Source organism: Strongyloides ratti, scaffold srae_chrx_scaffold0000006, assembly GCF_001040885.1.
Source record: "Strongyloides ratti genome assembly S_ratti_ED321, scaffold srae_chrx_scaffold0000006".
NCBI lineage: Eukaryota > Metazoa > Nematoda > Chromadorea > Rhabditida > Strongyloididae > Strongyloides > Strongyloides ratti.
The window spans coordinates 426,006-442,102 of record NW_020171514.1 but is presented as its reverse complement, the minus strand read 5'-3'; the positions used below and the strand labels follow the sequence as shown (position 1 = coordinate 442,102).

Sequence of the window (16,097 nt, the reverse complement as noted above, 5' to 3'; positions counted from 1 at the left end):
TAAAAAAAAAAAAAGAATTTTTACAATATATTTGAAAATATAAAAAAATTTATGATAAATTGGTATGCAAAGTATTTAAATTTATTATTAAGATATAAATATGATTGTAAAAATTTCTAAGTTAAAAAGAAGATATAGCTTAAGATAAATATTATATATTTATTGTTTAAAAGATATAAATGAAAATGAAAAACTCTTTAATTTAGTGTTATAAATTTATGGCCACTAAGATCAAGTAATATCATGTTGATAGATCCTCCCATTTTATGAAACCAATGAATGATTCATATTGGGGAGGACATAATCAAGTAATATCTTCACAACTTGTGTAATCGGTAACTTTGTAAATATATGTCCAATTGATGTAAAAATAATGACACTAATACAATGTCTTTTTGTTTTTAAAAAATATACGCAAAATGTTTCAATGGATGCACTCTTTTGATATATCCTAAAACAGATCAGCGACAGCTGCCAATTGTTTTCTAATCATATTAAACTTATATTGATATACCGCTTTTTTTGTTTAGTTGTAAAAAATAATATTTAAGATGCCGACTAAATTTTTACGTTTATAATAAAATATTTTTTAATCAAAATAATATTTCATTTTGTTATTATATTTAATTATTTTCAAAAGAATAAATCGGCTATGAACTTTGAAGGAACATGAAAAAGATATATTTATGTATATCATTTTAAGTTATAAAATATATATTTAAAATATGTCTATTATTATTCTTTTCAACCAGTGTCTTTTATGTTAATGTTTCATTATTGTGTAATTTTTAAATGATAGTTATAAATAATGTTGAATAAGCATACAATTTATTTTATTAATGTATACTTATTAAGTTTAAAATAATTATAAAGTAAGTAGTATAATGCTTTTAAAAGAAAAATAAAAAAAAGTTGGAAAAGTAAATATATTTTATCATTTTCCAAAACATTTAAAAAAAAAAAAAACAAATAATGTGAAATGAATTTGTTCGTTGATAAATTGTAAAAGTAATTAAAATATTCATAATTATAAATTGTTAAAATTTTACTTATAAATAGATATAAATATTTAAAGAAAAATATTTTTTTTTAATAAAAATCTTTTTAATTGGTAATATATAATATAATTTCTAATAGTAATGATAATCTATATAAATTGTAATTAATTTGATGGTGATCAAATTAAATTTTGATTGATGGTAAAATATTTAATGGTAGATCAAGGCATAAAGTAATTGATTATAACTTTATAAATTATTAGTTAAAAAGTTTTATAATATTTATGTTATGTGATAATAAAAGAAAACACTAAAATTAGAAAAAGGGCGATTAATTAAGAAGGTAAAATAGTATATAGGAGGAAATTATTTTATAAAAATTGTATGCCCTATTACAAGGCAATACAATATTATTTATAATCATCTTAATATTTCTAACATAATTAATAAATTAATTATCAAAAAATTAGTTCTATACAAAATTATTAAAATATTTCTACAAATAAAAAAATATGAATATTAAAAAAGAAAATGACAAAGAGGATAATGAAAACGTTGAAGTTTTTGATGAAATTTTAGATAAATCATTTATTGAAAGTTATGATCCAAGTATTATTGTTGAAAATCAAGTTACAACTGAAACAAATTATGGAGATTTTCAACATTTAGGATGTTATATTATTTGTGTTTTAATTATATATGAATTTCTACTTTTACTTTTAATGGGAAATATAACATTCCTTATATTTGGAGGTAAGAAAGAAATTAAAAAATTATTTTTTTTTTAATATTTATTATAGCTGCTGTTCCAAATGTTATTGGTTGTATTGGTGAAAATAAGAATTATACATTTACAGAAAATGGTTGTATAAAATTATATGAAATACAAAAAAATGAATCCTGTATACCTATAATTGAAAACCAATTTGAATCTATACAATCAGAATATAATTTGTATTGTAAAGAAGCAGAGAATGTTAAACAAACATCAGCATTTTTACAAATGTTTGCTATGATGATTGGTGCAACATTTGGTGGACAGTTATCAGATAATTTTGGAAGAGTTAAAACAATTAAATATTCATTATTTTTTATAATTATATGTTGTTTTTTAAGTAGTTATGCTACAACAATTGAAGTATTTAATATATATCGTTTTTTGGGTTCAATATTTGTTGGAACAAAATCATCTGTTCTTCATGTACTTTTATTAGAATATTTACCAAAACAACATCGTGTTTGGGTTTCAACAATTTTTTCATTTTCACCAAATTATATAATATTTTCATTTATGGCATATTATACAAAAAATTGGAGAGATTTAATGTTTGTTATATCATTTATTGGATTAATTGGATTAATTTTAATTAATTTTGTAAAAGAACCTGTAAGATGGTTAATACAAAAAGGCAAATTAAGTAAAGCACGACAATCAATGATATTTATTGAAAAATGGAGTGGTAAATTAACAGATAATATGGAAAAAAAAATATTTGACTATATTGAAGAAGAAAGTTTTAAACAGGAAGAAAGTCAAAGAAGAAAAAAAAGTTATACATTTAAACACTTATTTGTTACATGGAAATTAACATCATATTCATTATTTTTTGGCTACTCTGCACTTGTTGGTTGTTTTATAAATTATGCTCTTATATTTAATTTAGAAAAAGTATCAGGATCAATTTTTATGAATACCGCCTACTTAGGCCTTATTCGTTGGTTTTTTAATATTTCAGTTGGCATATTAGATTATTATGTTAAATGGTTTGGAAGAAAAACATGTCATACATTAGCAATGGTTACAATAATATTAACATTAAGTATTGTTTTATTAAATATATATTTTCCACTTCAACAACAGTATATTGTACGTTTTGCTACTTTATTCGCAATTTCAATGTGTAGTCAAATATTTATCGCAAACTCTGTTGCACAAACAGAATTATTTCCAACTTCTATAAGAAATATTGCTGTTAGTTTTCAAGCTGTTTTTGCAAGGCTCGGTTCAATAGTAGCACCATTTTTATTTGGATTTCAAAGTTATTCACTTACATTACCATATCTTATTATGGTAACAATGTCAATTGTTGACTTAACAACTATATGGATATTAATTCCAGAAACAAAAGGAGATAAATTAAAAGATCATTTACCAAATAAAGATGAATGGATTTTTGGTAAAAAAAATAGAGAATTAAAATTATTAAAAAAAGTTGAATTAGAAAAAAAATATGGTTCAAGATGTAATTAAATATGAAACAAATTATAGTAAAGATAAAAAAAAACAATATCAAAATTATTTTTGTTAGAAGTAAAAATAGTTATTAAAAATATTTATAACCTTTATCATAATTCATCTTTGTTTAACATGTCTTTTTTTTTTTTTAATTTTTGAAATTAAACAAATTTTATAAATAACAATATTAAAAATATAAAAATGTGTTTTAGTAGATTATTATATTAATATTTAATAATATCACATAAAGTACATAAACATTAATTTTCTTTTTTATCATTTAGAAAAATTTAAATATTTTTTACATTATAAACTTTTCAATATGAAAAAAAAATTATATAGAAACATATACTGTTATAGAAATAATTTTTTTTTTCCTTTTTTTCTAGCTAATAAAGTTATTATAATATATTTTTTAAATCTTAATATGTTGTTTATGAATAGTGATATAAATTTTTAATGAAATTTAAAAACAATCTCTTTATATAGGTTATCTAAATTGTATTATATATATATATATAAATTTTTGTTAAATTACGAAAATAATTATATAGAGATTAATGTGTGACAGTTAATTTTTTACATTATTTTTAATTAGTAAAATTAAAAAAAATAAGTAAAAGTTGCGGAAATTTTTTGCAATGATAAAAATATATTTTATAAATTAATATAATAAATTAAATTAAGTAATTATGACAAGTTTAAGATAAATATTTGAAGCTATTGCAACTGTCTGAACAAGTTAAATTAACTGACATTAAAAGTTATCTTTACTTAATCATATTTAAAAATTGAACATGTTAATTTTTCTGATCCATCAACACAGAATGTACTTAATGATGTTGTAAAGTAGAAATCTTTACTTGGACCACATGATACAATAAAATCATCTGTTTCATTAAAGTATGATTTTGTTGCTTCATAAACATTTTCTTGAGCTTTTGTTGATTCCTCATGCATATTCTAAAAAATATATAATTATATTTATTATAAGTTATATATTCTTTTTTTTAACTTACAGTAAGGATAAGTTTTCGTAGAGCTGGATCAGTACATCTTTCATTAGCCCATTTTTTGCTAAGAATTGATCTTCTTTTACGTTTACCTCCACATGGTGATGAACAACAAGTTGGTTGTGGACAACTTGGAATTGGTATTACAAATGCAGGAATTGACATACATGTCATTTCTGGTTTAGGAAGTGATGGCATACAACCGCATCCACATCCACCGCCACCACCACCACCAAAGAGAAATCCATTTGTTGTGGTTATTGAAATGAGTACAAGACAAAAAATAGCCAAATAATTCATTTATATCTAGAAAAAAAAAATTACAATTTATATTATATATAAATGATATAATAGACAAAAAGTTTTTAACAATAAATTTTGAAATGAAAAAAATAAAATATTGATAGAAATTATTTTTGCAAATTATTTTCTAATAGTTTGTAAAAAAATAAATTTTTTAATCTTTTATACCATTTAAAATACTATTATTGTGTTCCATTTTAAAAACACGGATCTTGTAATATTTTAACTTGTTTTTTATGTTTGTCTAATCAAATTTTTGATGCAATCATTGCTATCCTGTTGTGCCATGTTTACATTCATCACTTGAGGGCATATATTTTCGGTGATTATTTTCACTATTATTTATATTTTTTTAAAAGAAATTTTTTTTATTATACAAAATGTCTGATTATAAAAAATAATAATGTTGTTTTGTATGCTAGTTGATGGATTTTACATAGATATATGGAGAATTTTTTTAGTTTAAATATTTGTTATAAAAAAAGAAAATGGAATACAATAAATAATAGTAACAAGTATCGTCTAAAAAAGAACAAGTTAATAACAAAGTGGTTTGTCTGATAACTGAAATAAATATTGTTCTTATATATTTTAGATATTTAATTGAAATAAAAAATTAGTGATAGTAAATAATATAAATTTTTTTTTAAATTGCTTATGAGTAATCAGATGTAATTTGTTAACCAAATCAAAAGCTAAAAAGAATTTACTCAATTTTTATTTTCTTAAAAAACTTTTAACATAGTATGTTAAGTAAATTAATTATAATTGTTGATAAATGGTATTTTTATATAAATATTAGTAAAACCAAAAAATGATTTTTTTATTAATCTAGAATTTAATGTTATATATTAATATCTGGCTTTATTATTACGTCACAATAGCTGAAAAAAAATTATATAAAAGCAATATAAACTATATGAAACATTATAGTTAATATTTATCATGATAAATATAATCATTTTTTTTTCATTTTTTGTATCACTTAATGGATGCATTTTTGGTGGTGGTGGATGTGGTTGTGGATGTTTACCTAAAATACCACCTCCTGAATTTCAATGTGTTTCTATTCCTGTACTTAAACTTTCATTACCAACGTGTTCTACACCTTGTTGTCCACCTGGACCATCATTTAGTCCATGTGGTAAAAGAAAGAAAAGAAAGATAAGTTTTCTTGAAAAAAATAATGATTGTACAGATAATTTGTTACGTCAAATAATTCACCAGGTATAAAATAAATTTTTTAATAATTTATGTTTTTTTAATTTAGAATTTAAAAAATGACACAATATTGTCTGTTTTTTTTATATCACAAGCTATGAAAGAATTTTATGGAGATAATTATACTTTTACTGTAAATTGTGGTTTACGTGAAAATTTTTATTATTCTACAACAACAAAAAAATATTGCTTTGATGGAGATGAAAAAATACTTTGTGGTATATTGAGATATAATTAAAATTTATATTATAAAAAAGTTTAAGATACTTTAACACTTTCTTAAAATTTTTTTATAGTATAATTGTACAATGTTTGATAAGATAACACATTTTATTATATAAAGATAGTTTTAAAATATTTCAAAATGAATTAACTTTATATTTATTTTCCTATAATATTAATTTATAAAAATTGTCTTTTTTATTTATTGATTTTTATTATATCAAATTATATATGATAATAATAATAATGTCAAAAGTTCATAATTTTGACGAGAAACCTGATAATATATGTCTTTTTTATATAAAAGTGAAATCATGTTATGATTTAAATCAAGATTTTGATATTTCTTTTGAATGTCAACAAGAAACAGTATTAAAACTATTATTAAATTTTACAAATGAAAATTTTTGTTATGTATCAGCATATCCTGAAAAATATCTATCCTGGAAAAATAATAAATTTTTATTAAATTGGAATGAAAATTTTCTCATTATTGAAATTCAAAATTTTCGTGGTTCATTTGAATGTAGAATTAATAAAATACCTATATTTAATATATTTATAAGATCATACCAAAATATTAAAGGAGTTAAAATAAATGGTAATGTTAAAATTAAAGAAGCATTTCTTGTAAATAAAGATATTACTCATCCATATAATGCAATAAAAATTTAATTTTTTTTTCATACATAATGTTAAGGACATTAAATCTTTGTCATAAATGATTCATACATCATTTTGATAAGGTAAATATTAGAAGTTTGTCTTTATTATCATCTTTTAAAAATTTACATTTTCATGGTATTTTTTAGTATATACTATCAAATATGTATGATATCTTTTTTATAAAACTAATCATAAATTGTAATCAAAAAAGGTATTAAGAAAAGTATGCAAAGATAAGAATTTTTTCCTATTTATATTTAATTATTTATTTAAATGTATGAATATATTGAAATAAAGTGATTTTAAATTTTTATTCATTTTTATTAAAATGCATATTATTGACAACCCTGTAAGTTTTTGTTATACAAATTTATTAAAAATATTTTTTTAGCCTATTCCATTTTCAACTCCTATTTTTAGAGGATTTCCAGAACATGGAAAAATAAAGATTCATGGAGAACCGTATTGTGGTTATAGTAAAGGTTTTGTTGTTGAATTATTTGCTGGAAATGAAATAGCTTTACATTTAAATGCAAGATTTGGAGCCTGTGGTGAACATAAATTAGTTGTTAATTCTAATAGATGTGGTAGATGGGAAGATGAAGATAGACATCATAATCCTTTTAAAATTAATCATCATTTTCATTTAAAAATCAAAAATCATGGATCACATTTTTCAATACATGTAAATGATCATCATGTTTGTCATTTTCATCATAGAATTGATCCTTGTAGAATAACTGGATTAGGTATTAAAGGAGATGTTAATGCTTTCAAAATTCATTTTGAAGAATTTCCACATCATAATGGTGGTGGAGTTCACGTTGGAGGATTTCCAGAACCACCACCACCTTATATTCCTGGAATTGGTGGTGGTGTTGCACCAACGCCTGTATATTCACAAGGTGGAATAGGATCTGGAGTTTCAGCTCCAGGTTACGTTGGAGGAATAGGAAGTGGAGCAGCCCCTTTTCCTAGAGGAATTGGTGGAGGAGTGGCTCCTGGTATGCCAATAGGTGTTCAACCACCTCCACCAGCTGTTATCGGCCAACCGGCACCTGTTGTCGTTATTGAAGAAGAAAGACGCCATCATCATCATCATCATCATCATGGATTTTTACATGATTTATTCCATCATCATTGAAATATGTAAGCATTTGTCACAACAAAATTTCTATTTGCTTTTATTAAATATATTAATCATATTAACCAGATATAAACATTTTTTGTTATTATAAAAAACTATATATGTTTAATTTTTATTTTACAACAATTTTTTTATGATGCAAAAAAAATACTTTTAAAATTGTTATTTAAGAAAAAATCAATAAAACTTGAAAAATTTAATGTTACCTCTTATATTTTATAACCATTGAATTTATAGTTATTAGCCTGTCATATTTAGTTAAAAAAGTTATCAATATATATAAATTTTGAAATATTTTAATACCTATTTATAAAGTTACTTATAAATGTAAAATTTTCTTAAAAAATTATTAGTTTTAAAACGTTATATTTGATAGAATATGGAAAAATTATTTCAAAATTCATTTTAACGCTTTCAATAAATGTTGAATTTTTTTGTTTAATAATTATAATATGAATAAAATATATAGAATTAAAGAAATATTAAAAGATCAAAAAATATATGATTATTTTTATTTATTTTGTATAAAATCTTTTAGAAACCAACTTTGAAGGTTAACTAAATAAATGAAAATTTTAAAATGAATTTAATATATGTCAAAAAAAGTATCTAAAAAAAGTCATCGTCAAGATGTTCTATAGTACTAAATTCATCTTCATAACTACCATTCATTTTTATTTTAATTTTTTCTAATTTGACACATTCAGTTAGAAGTATCTTTTCAATTTCATTCAACTTTTGATTTTTTTGTTCATATTTAATTCTTGCATCCTCCAAAAACATTCGAGCATTTTCAATTTCTCTAGCATACTTTTCTAATGTCTCTGCTTCTGATCGTATTCTTGAAATATCCATACTTTTTTGCATCTGAAATTTTTGATTTTCTTCTTCAATATATGATCTTTCATTCATGACTCTTACAAGTAAATCATGTTGTTTTGTTAAAAAATTTGTCTTTAATCTTTCAAGTTCAATTTTTTGATACTCTATCTTATCCAATATTTCAAGTTTTGATTTTTGAAAATGCTCAATGTCAATTTTTAATTTTCGACGATCCTCCTCAAGACGTGATCTTTCTATTTTTAGTAAATTTTTTTGTTCTTCATATATAAATTTTAAATTTTGATGCAAATGTTCAATATCTTGTTTCTCTGTTATCCTATTTTTTGCCTCTTCTTCATATTGTTCTTGTTGTAATTCTAATTGCTCTTTAAAAATGTTTCGTGTTTGTTCTTGATATTCTTTAAATGAATCAGTTACAAAATTTAGTTCATTTTTTAAGGTATCAATTGTTGAAAATGCTTTTTCTAATTGATTTTTTAATTCAATAAAATTTCTAAAAATTTTTAAAAATATAAATAAAAAAAAAATACTAATTTACTCATTGTCTGCCTCCTTCAAAGCTTTTATTTGCGCTTCTTTCTCAATAACTTCAATTTGATGTTTTAATTCTTTTTTACGTTCGATATCTATTTCTATTAATTGTTTTTGATGAGATTCTTTTAAATCATTAATATCTTTTGTATATTTTTTTTGTAATTTTTCATACATCGTTTTCCATTCCTCTACTTCATCTTGCGTACTACTAGCATCATATTTTAATGATGAAATTTCTTTTTTTAATAGCGATATTGTTTGTTCTAGCATTTGAACATGTTCATCATTAATATCTTGCACATTTAATGTTGATTTATTATTATTTAAAATAGATTTATTTGTTACATTTTTATTTGATATATTCGATGAATTATTATCAAAAAAATTATTTGCAAAATTAACACTTTTTGTAACTCTATCAGATTTTGTTTTACTTGTTTGAAATAAGTCATTTAATGTACCAGATGAATCTTTACTGGTACTTTTTTCTGATTCTGTAAGTATATCTTTATTAGTTAAATTTTTACGTGTTTGCGATGATACTGATAAATTTGAATCATTATTTTGGAAAGCCTGTTTTTGATTTGTTATGCCACCTTTGGTTAATATTTTTTCATGATCATTATTTGATGTTATATTTGACAATAAATCATCAAAAGTGGTTCTTGATCTCTATAATGTTAATATAAATATACAATCCGTATATAATAGGATATGGTAACTTCACGAGTACAAAAGATTATATTTATAAAAACAATATTTTGTAAATCAATCACAAATAATGAAAAAAAAAATATCTTTTATAAGGATGACCTATTAATTTTAAATAGTAACATTAAAATTTTTAATAAAAATAAAAATGACATAATTTCTAATATACAAAAAAAAATTACCTTTTTATTATCACCAAACAATTCTCCAATTAAACTTTTGCTTGACTCTTCTCCAGTATCAAAAAAACTGGTCATAATAAGTATTTAAATTAAACCAAATTACTTTACATATGCAAAAATTTATTTAAATAGAGAATAAACTTATTTATTTATTTTTAAATTAATTTAATAAACTTATAATTTAAAAAAAATATAACAATAAGTAAAAGTAATAATATAAGTTATATCTTAAATAAAAAGCTTTGGTAAAGTTTTTACTATTGTAGAATGTGTTATAATGGTCATTTTGTTGTCATGGAAATATGATATTTACTAAAAATCTTGTAAAGAAATATATAAAGTATTGTCCAGTTTTATTACTATTAATTGTATAAGTTTATCCCCTATTAATTAAAACTTTTTTTTTGTTTTTAAATATATTAAAATTTATAATATTTAATTTTTAATATATAATATATATTTTTAATTATTTTCCCTACTAGATAAAATATTATAATGTTAAGCTATATAATATTATATTTTTTATCCTTGTAATTTTTGTAAAACATAATATTATTGATTATTGAATATTTTAATTTAACATTATTAAAAATAAAATTTTTACTCAAGATTTATAATAATAATTATCTTTATTAAGTTATAACAAAAGATTATCATTTATAACAGAACTTTTATAAATTCAAAAGTTAATTGTCATTTAGATAAAATTTATTCTAATTGAAATATTTTTATTTTAATGAATAACAATAATAAGAATTATTTGCGTTCAAAAGATTGTCATTACGTTACAAATAAAATATATTTAATTTAGGTTTTATAAATATATTATTTTATTCTTTTGATACTTTAATTTGTGTCAAACAAGTTTGATAATTTTTTCTAATAGATATAAACTACAAAAATATTGCATAATTCATAAAATAATTAAATTTTAATTTCAAGTTGATTAAAAATTTATAAGCAATTAACATGTTTATTTTATAATTCAGTAATTTTTCTTATTAATTATGTGTTTTTGATTATAGTCAAGGAGCATATATTCAAACAAGATTTCAAAACGTTTTTATTTTTATATTTTATAATTGTTTTTAATAAAATAAGATAAAATTAAATTTTACGAAAAGTAAAATAACTAAAAATGAATCCAATGATAAAATTTGTAAAAACAATATCATTGTTGTTTATTGAATTGCTGCAAAAAATTTTTTAAATATTTATGTAATAACTTTTTACCACCGAATTTTTTCACTTCTCCTTGGTAGATGTATTAAAAAATCTTTGAATTTTAACATAATTCTATAAATTAATTATTTATCAAGATTAATTTTTAAGGCAAAAAAAAAACATACTTGAGGGGTTGTTGTAAAGCGAATATTTTTTCCACTAGGAATGATTATAAAATCTCCTTTTTCAAGATAAATACGTATCCATTGATCTTCTTCTTTTTCAATATCATAATAACAGCTTCCATCAAGAATTAAACTAACAGTATCAACTGTTTTAACTGTTGGTTCACATAAATTTTCAAGCTAAAATAAAAATAATATTTATAATAAAAAAAAACACTATACCTTTTCATCAAGATCAGGAGTTTCTTTAGAAAGAACAAACATATCAGAAGCATTACAATTTTTTTCTGTTTTGACAGATGAAATTCTTTTTTTAAGAGCTTGAGTATCAGCAAGGTCAACTTTATATTGTTGGATTCCAGTTAATAATTTCAATTGATCTAAAGTAATTGTTTTTGGTGGATAAACATGGTGTGGTAGTCTCATGTCACCGCAAGGATATGGTTCCATGTACCAAATTTGCATATTATTAGAATTATTTTTAGAGCTGAACATAATTTTTATAAGAAACTCAAATGGATAAAATATATGGAGTCTCGCGATATTTATACTTTATAATATCAGTTAAATTTAATGTTATAGATGAGAGAAAGATAATGTTCAGATATGGAGAGTAAACAGGAACATAAAACTAGATTGATCATTTATCAGTTAACAAAACATAAATATATAATGGTAAATGGAAAAGAAATGAAAAAGGGAAGTCAAGAAAGTTTAAGAAATATTATAAATGAAATAGTTAAGCTAAAAATAATTATATTATAAACTATAAAGTATAAAGTATACTTTAAAAAAAAGAGCCAATTAAATTTATTTTAAAAAATATATATATATATATAGAAAACAAATATAATTCACTTCTTATAAATACAAAAGTATTATACATAAAAGGAAAAAAAAAATTTTTTTTTACAAATAAAAAAATAATACTAAATATTAGATGTCATTTATTTGTTGTATAAGATAAAATTTAAATTTGATAACTTTTATAGGTTTTTGTAAAACTCGAAAAAAATATTCTTGCTGCAAAAAAGTGGTTTTGACAAATAAATTAACTGTATATTATATCATAATATTTTTTATAAATAATTTAACAAAAATAGACAAGTATATATAGATAAACATGACTATTTTATAATTATTTTAAAAATAACGGTAAAATATTAAAAAGCTATGCTGTTTTAGACCCGTTATGAACATGTTTAATATTTTTATAATCATTAATTAGAAACCGACTAGTATAAATAAAAATTTATGTACTTGTAAAAAAAGCAAATATGTTAAATTTTTTCCTATAATACCTATAATTTTTTTTTAATAAACTTGAAAAAAATAACTTTTTTTTAAAGTTTCAATTGGTATATTTTTAAAAATAGGTTAAAAATTAGAATTCTTTATCTTTATTTTATCAATTCAATTGTTATTTAAAAATTCAATATAACTATTTAAAAGTTATATATAAATTTATAAAAATTTGTTCAAATATGTTTGATTTTTTTTCTATTTCGAGGTCCTTAGAATCAATGTCGTTGGAGTGACGACATTGAATCTTTTATTTTTTTTTAAATAAAATTTAGGTAGGTGAACAAGGTCACCATAAGTTATTAATAATGAAATCTTTTTTTCTTTAAAAAATTCAACAGATATAATGTTATAATAATAAAATAATTATTTTGATAAAATCAAAAGATACAAATATTGAAGTATTTATAACATGAAAAAAAATATTTTATATGGTATGGAAGTAAAAAATAGTATAAACAAATAATGAGTTCATCGACATTCTCTTAAAATTAAAATAAAAAAATTTATATTTCATTGAGTATTATTTTAAAAAAAATATTTGATTATTCTTTATCGCTTGGTAAATTTATATTTTAGGTTAATTATATAAATCACTCTTTTTTTTTTATTAAAATTTGGTATTTTGATATTATCTTCCAGAATTTTTAATTCAAAATAGGTGATATACAATGTAATATTATTATTTATGTTTGCTTTTAAATAACCTTAAAATATTTCAATACATATATTTAATCTTTTATACCACAAAAAATAAATTGTAAATTATATTTTATTCATTAAAAAATATTTTATAAAATGTTTATCTTCAAATATATTATTGTTGTACTAAAAGTAAATATGTAGTAATCAATGTTTTATCTTGATAAAATACAAATATTTCCAATTGAACTATTGTTTATGAAAAGTTTGCCATTGAAAATATTAATGTTTTTGGGAACGAAATGTTTTTTTACATTATTATTTAAATAAATTTTACTTATATGAAACAAATTTAACATTAAATGTGTGATTTACAAAAACAATTAGTTAATTGTGAAAAAAAAATTTTTTAAATTAAATTTGATATAATTATCAAATGTAGTTATGTTTAAAATTTAATTTTAATAATCATTACACTCACAACTTTTATATATAGATTTTTAAATAGTTATCAATGATAACTAAAGTATGTAAAATAAATCTAATCATTATATTATTCATATAATATCCACCAAGTATGCATTAATCAACAGATTAAAACACTAAGTAATAGTAATATAATCATTTTTGTTAATTTTTTTTTAATATCATACTAGCTTTAAAATTTAAAAAGTAATAAATAAAATATTTTAATGAGTTATAAAATAAAAAAAAAACTTTTTGAGATGAATATTACATTGTAAGTGTATATATTCTTATACTTAATAGATATAAAATAATGTGGTTTAATAATTTTATTTTTTTGTTTCAAAATTATTAATATTTCTTTTGACTAAGGTTGTCTTTATAAATAAGATCCATCTAATAATTTTCTTTTAAATTTTAATATTTATTAGTATTCAATAATATATCTTAAGAAAAATACCAATTATTTAAAATTTTATTAGTAATATTATGTGTCAGTTTTTAAAAGATATTTAATAGAAAAAATTGATAAATTAGAGTTAAAATAAGTTAAAGTATTAAGGATACTTTATGAATCAATTTGATCCATCATTATCACACTTTTATGTGTAAAGATAAAAGAGTCATATTGTTTGGTTTATTTTTACATCATGCTACTCTATTAAAATCGTTAAATTGTGGTAATGATAATAATATTTTATTAATTTATTGTTTCAATGTTTTCTCGATTATATTACTTAATGTTTAAAAAATATTTATGTATATTTTTTTATTATAATTTAAAAATTAAAGTGAAATATTTTTAACAAAATATCTGAAAAAATTATCTATATACATATTTCTTATTATAAGTTTATTTGTAAATCGGTTTTTTTTTTATAATTGTACTTTTAGATATATTAGTAAGTAATTATTGCAATTATTTAGACATTCAAACACATAAACCATAATAAAAAAAAAATTTTTTTTAAAGTTTTAAACTTTTAGCTGACAAAATTTTTCAAATACAAACAATTTTTATATTTAAAAATTTATTTATGCGGAAATGTAAAATTAAAATAAGATGTTTAAAATTTTTCTCCAAGGAACCATAAAATTAAAACTTTTTTATGGTAACATTTATAATCGATTTATATAAATAATAAATTAGTTTTTAAAAGTACATAAAAAATAACCATTTTATTGTGATGAAATGATTTTTAGATGTTTATATTTTAGTATTATTCTTATATATTTTAACATTCTTATGTTAGAAAAAAAAATTTTAAATAGCAGTTATTTTGGAGAAGATATATTTCTTTTAATACTACACAATTTTTATTTTTAAAAATACAATTTTTTTAAAACTTTTATTTAAAAAGTACTTTTATTGTATCTACATTTAACATGATGTTTGCATTTTGAATTGGTGTATTTCTTATCCATTGAAGCAAAAATTTAGTTTTTTTTTTTGATATCTTTAATTTATTAATAACTTTTTCGTTTCATCTATCATCATAAAATATGTAATATTTATATCTATTTTTTTAAAAATAATTTTTATAACTTTTTATTTTAATGTATAAATTAAAAAGATAAAAAAACTTTTGTTGATGTGATATAAATTTATTATATTTTTATTTTAATGTTGATAATTAAATTATTTAGTATTAAAAATTTTTTTTAAAGTAAATTAATATTATATTTAATGATAATAAAATTAAAACATTTAATTGAAATTAAAATAATATTTTCATAAAAATTACACTATAAAAATTTTTTTTTATATTATAGTCTTAATTTTACATTATTTACTTTTTTATTATAGTATATTAAGATAATTTTAAAAATAAAGTTTGTTGAATAATATTATCAAAATATTTATATATTATTTATCATAATATAAAAATAGTAAGTTTTTTAATCATTGAAATCATTAATTTTTCAATATAAGCTGTTGACAAAATTAAATATATAGTTTATTTTGTGCCAATAAAAGTTTATTTATTTAGTTATGTTTATTATGGATATATAAATATGTTAATATTAAAAGCAATATTTAGAAGTATTAAGTAATTTTAGTCTTTTACTTTAAACATCTAGATGTCTATAAAATATTTACATTTTTTTTTTTAAATTTTTGAAAGTAGATGTAGATTTTTGATTTATAGATAATTAAAAGAAAAAATATTTATTTTTTAGGGAAGTATAAGATTAATTGATAACATTTTATTTTATTTACTCTTATAAATAATAATAGGTATAATGCCAAAAGGAAAAAAAA

General features: G+C 19.8%; 7 protein-coding genes across 7 annotated transcripts; 4 read left to right on the top strand and 3 right to left on the bottom strand.

Moving 5' to 3' along the window:
* Positions 1 to 1,510: 1,510 nt before the first annotated feature.
* On the top strand, positions 1,511 to 3,249 carry SRAE_X000244000 (Solute carrier family 22 member 15; the record flags this gene model as incomplete). The annotated part of the gene is made up of 2 exons (XM_024645655.1): positions 1,511 to 1,751; positions 1,799 to 3,249. The coding sequence occupies 2 exons, from the start codon at positions 1,511 to 1,513 to the stop codon at positions 3,247 to 3,249; spliced, it is 1,692 nt and encodes a 563-aa protein (XP_024499916.1).
* Positions 3,250 to 4,008: 759 nt separating this feature from the next.
* SRAE_X000243900 (Hypothetical protein) lies at positions 4,009 to 4,547 on the bottom strand (the record flags this gene model as incomplete). The annotated part of the gene is made up of 2 exons (XM_024645654.1): positions 4,009 to 4,197; positions 4,254 to 4,547. The coding sequence occupies 2 exons, from the start codon at positions 4,545 to 4,547 to the stop codon at positions 4,009 to 4,011; spliced, it is 483 nt and encodes a 160-aa protein (XP_024499915.1).
* A 948-nt stretch (positions 4,548 to 5,495) lies between these two features.
* SRAE_X000243800 (Hypothetical protein) lies at positions 5,496 to 6,009 on the top strand (the record flags this gene model as incomplete). The annotated part of the gene is made up of 2 exons (XM_024645653.1): positions 5,496 to 5,777; positions 5,821 to 6,009. 2 exons carry the CDS (start codon positions 5,496 to 5,498, stop codon positions 6,007 to 6,009), a joined length of 471 nt encoding a protein of 156 aa, XP_024499914.1.
* A 230-nt stretch (positions 6,010 to 6,239) lies between these two features.
* SRAE_X000243700 (Hypothetical protein) lies at positions 6,240 to 6,668 on the top strand (the record flags this gene model as incomplete). Its single annotated transcript, XM_024645651.1, has 1 exon — positions 6,240 to 6,668. The coding sequence occupies one exon, from the start codon at positions 6,240 to 6,242 to the stop codon at positions 6,666 to 6,668; it is 429 nt and encodes a 142-aa protein (XP_024499913.1).
* A 319-nt stretch (positions 6,669 to 6,987) lies between these two features.
* Positions 6,988 to 7,803, top strand: SRAE_X000243600 (Galectin, carbohydrate recognition domain and Concanavalin A-like lectin/glucanases superfamily domain and Concanavalin A-like lectin/glucanase, subgroup domain-containing protein; the record flags this gene model as incomplete). Its single annotated transcript, XM_024645650.1, has 2 exons — positions 6,988 to 7,008; positions 7,051 to 7,803. 2 exons carry the CDS (start codon positions 6,988 to 6,990, stop codon positions 7,801 to 7,803), a joined length of 774 nt encoding a protein of 257 aa, XP_024499912.1.
* Positions 7,804 to 8,415: 612 nt separating this feature from the next.
* Positions 8,416 to 10,151, bottom strand: SRAE_X000243500 (Hypothetical protein; the record flags this gene model as incomplete). The annotated part of the gene is made up of 3 exons (XM_024645649.1): positions 8,416 to 9,142; positions 9,188 to 9,855; positions 10,077 to 10,151. 3 exons carry the CDS (start codon positions 10,149 to 10,151, stop codon positions 8,416 to 8,418), a joined length of 1,470 nt encoding a protein of 489 aa, XP_024499911.1.
* Positions 10,152 to 11,321: 1,170 nt separating this feature from the next.
* SRAE_X000243400 (1,2-dihydroxy-3-keto-5-methylthiopentene dioxygenase) lies at positions 11,322 to 11,920 on the bottom strand (the record flags this gene model as incomplete). Its single annotated transcript, XM_024645648.1, has 3 exons — positions 11,322 to 11,372; positions 11,426 to 11,605; positions 11,648 to 11,920. 3 exons carry the CDS (start codon positions 11,918 to 11,920, stop codon positions 11,322 to 11,324), a joined length of 504 nt encoding a protein of 167 aa, XP_024499910.1.
* Positions 11,921 to 16,097: the final 4,177 nt, after the last annotated feature.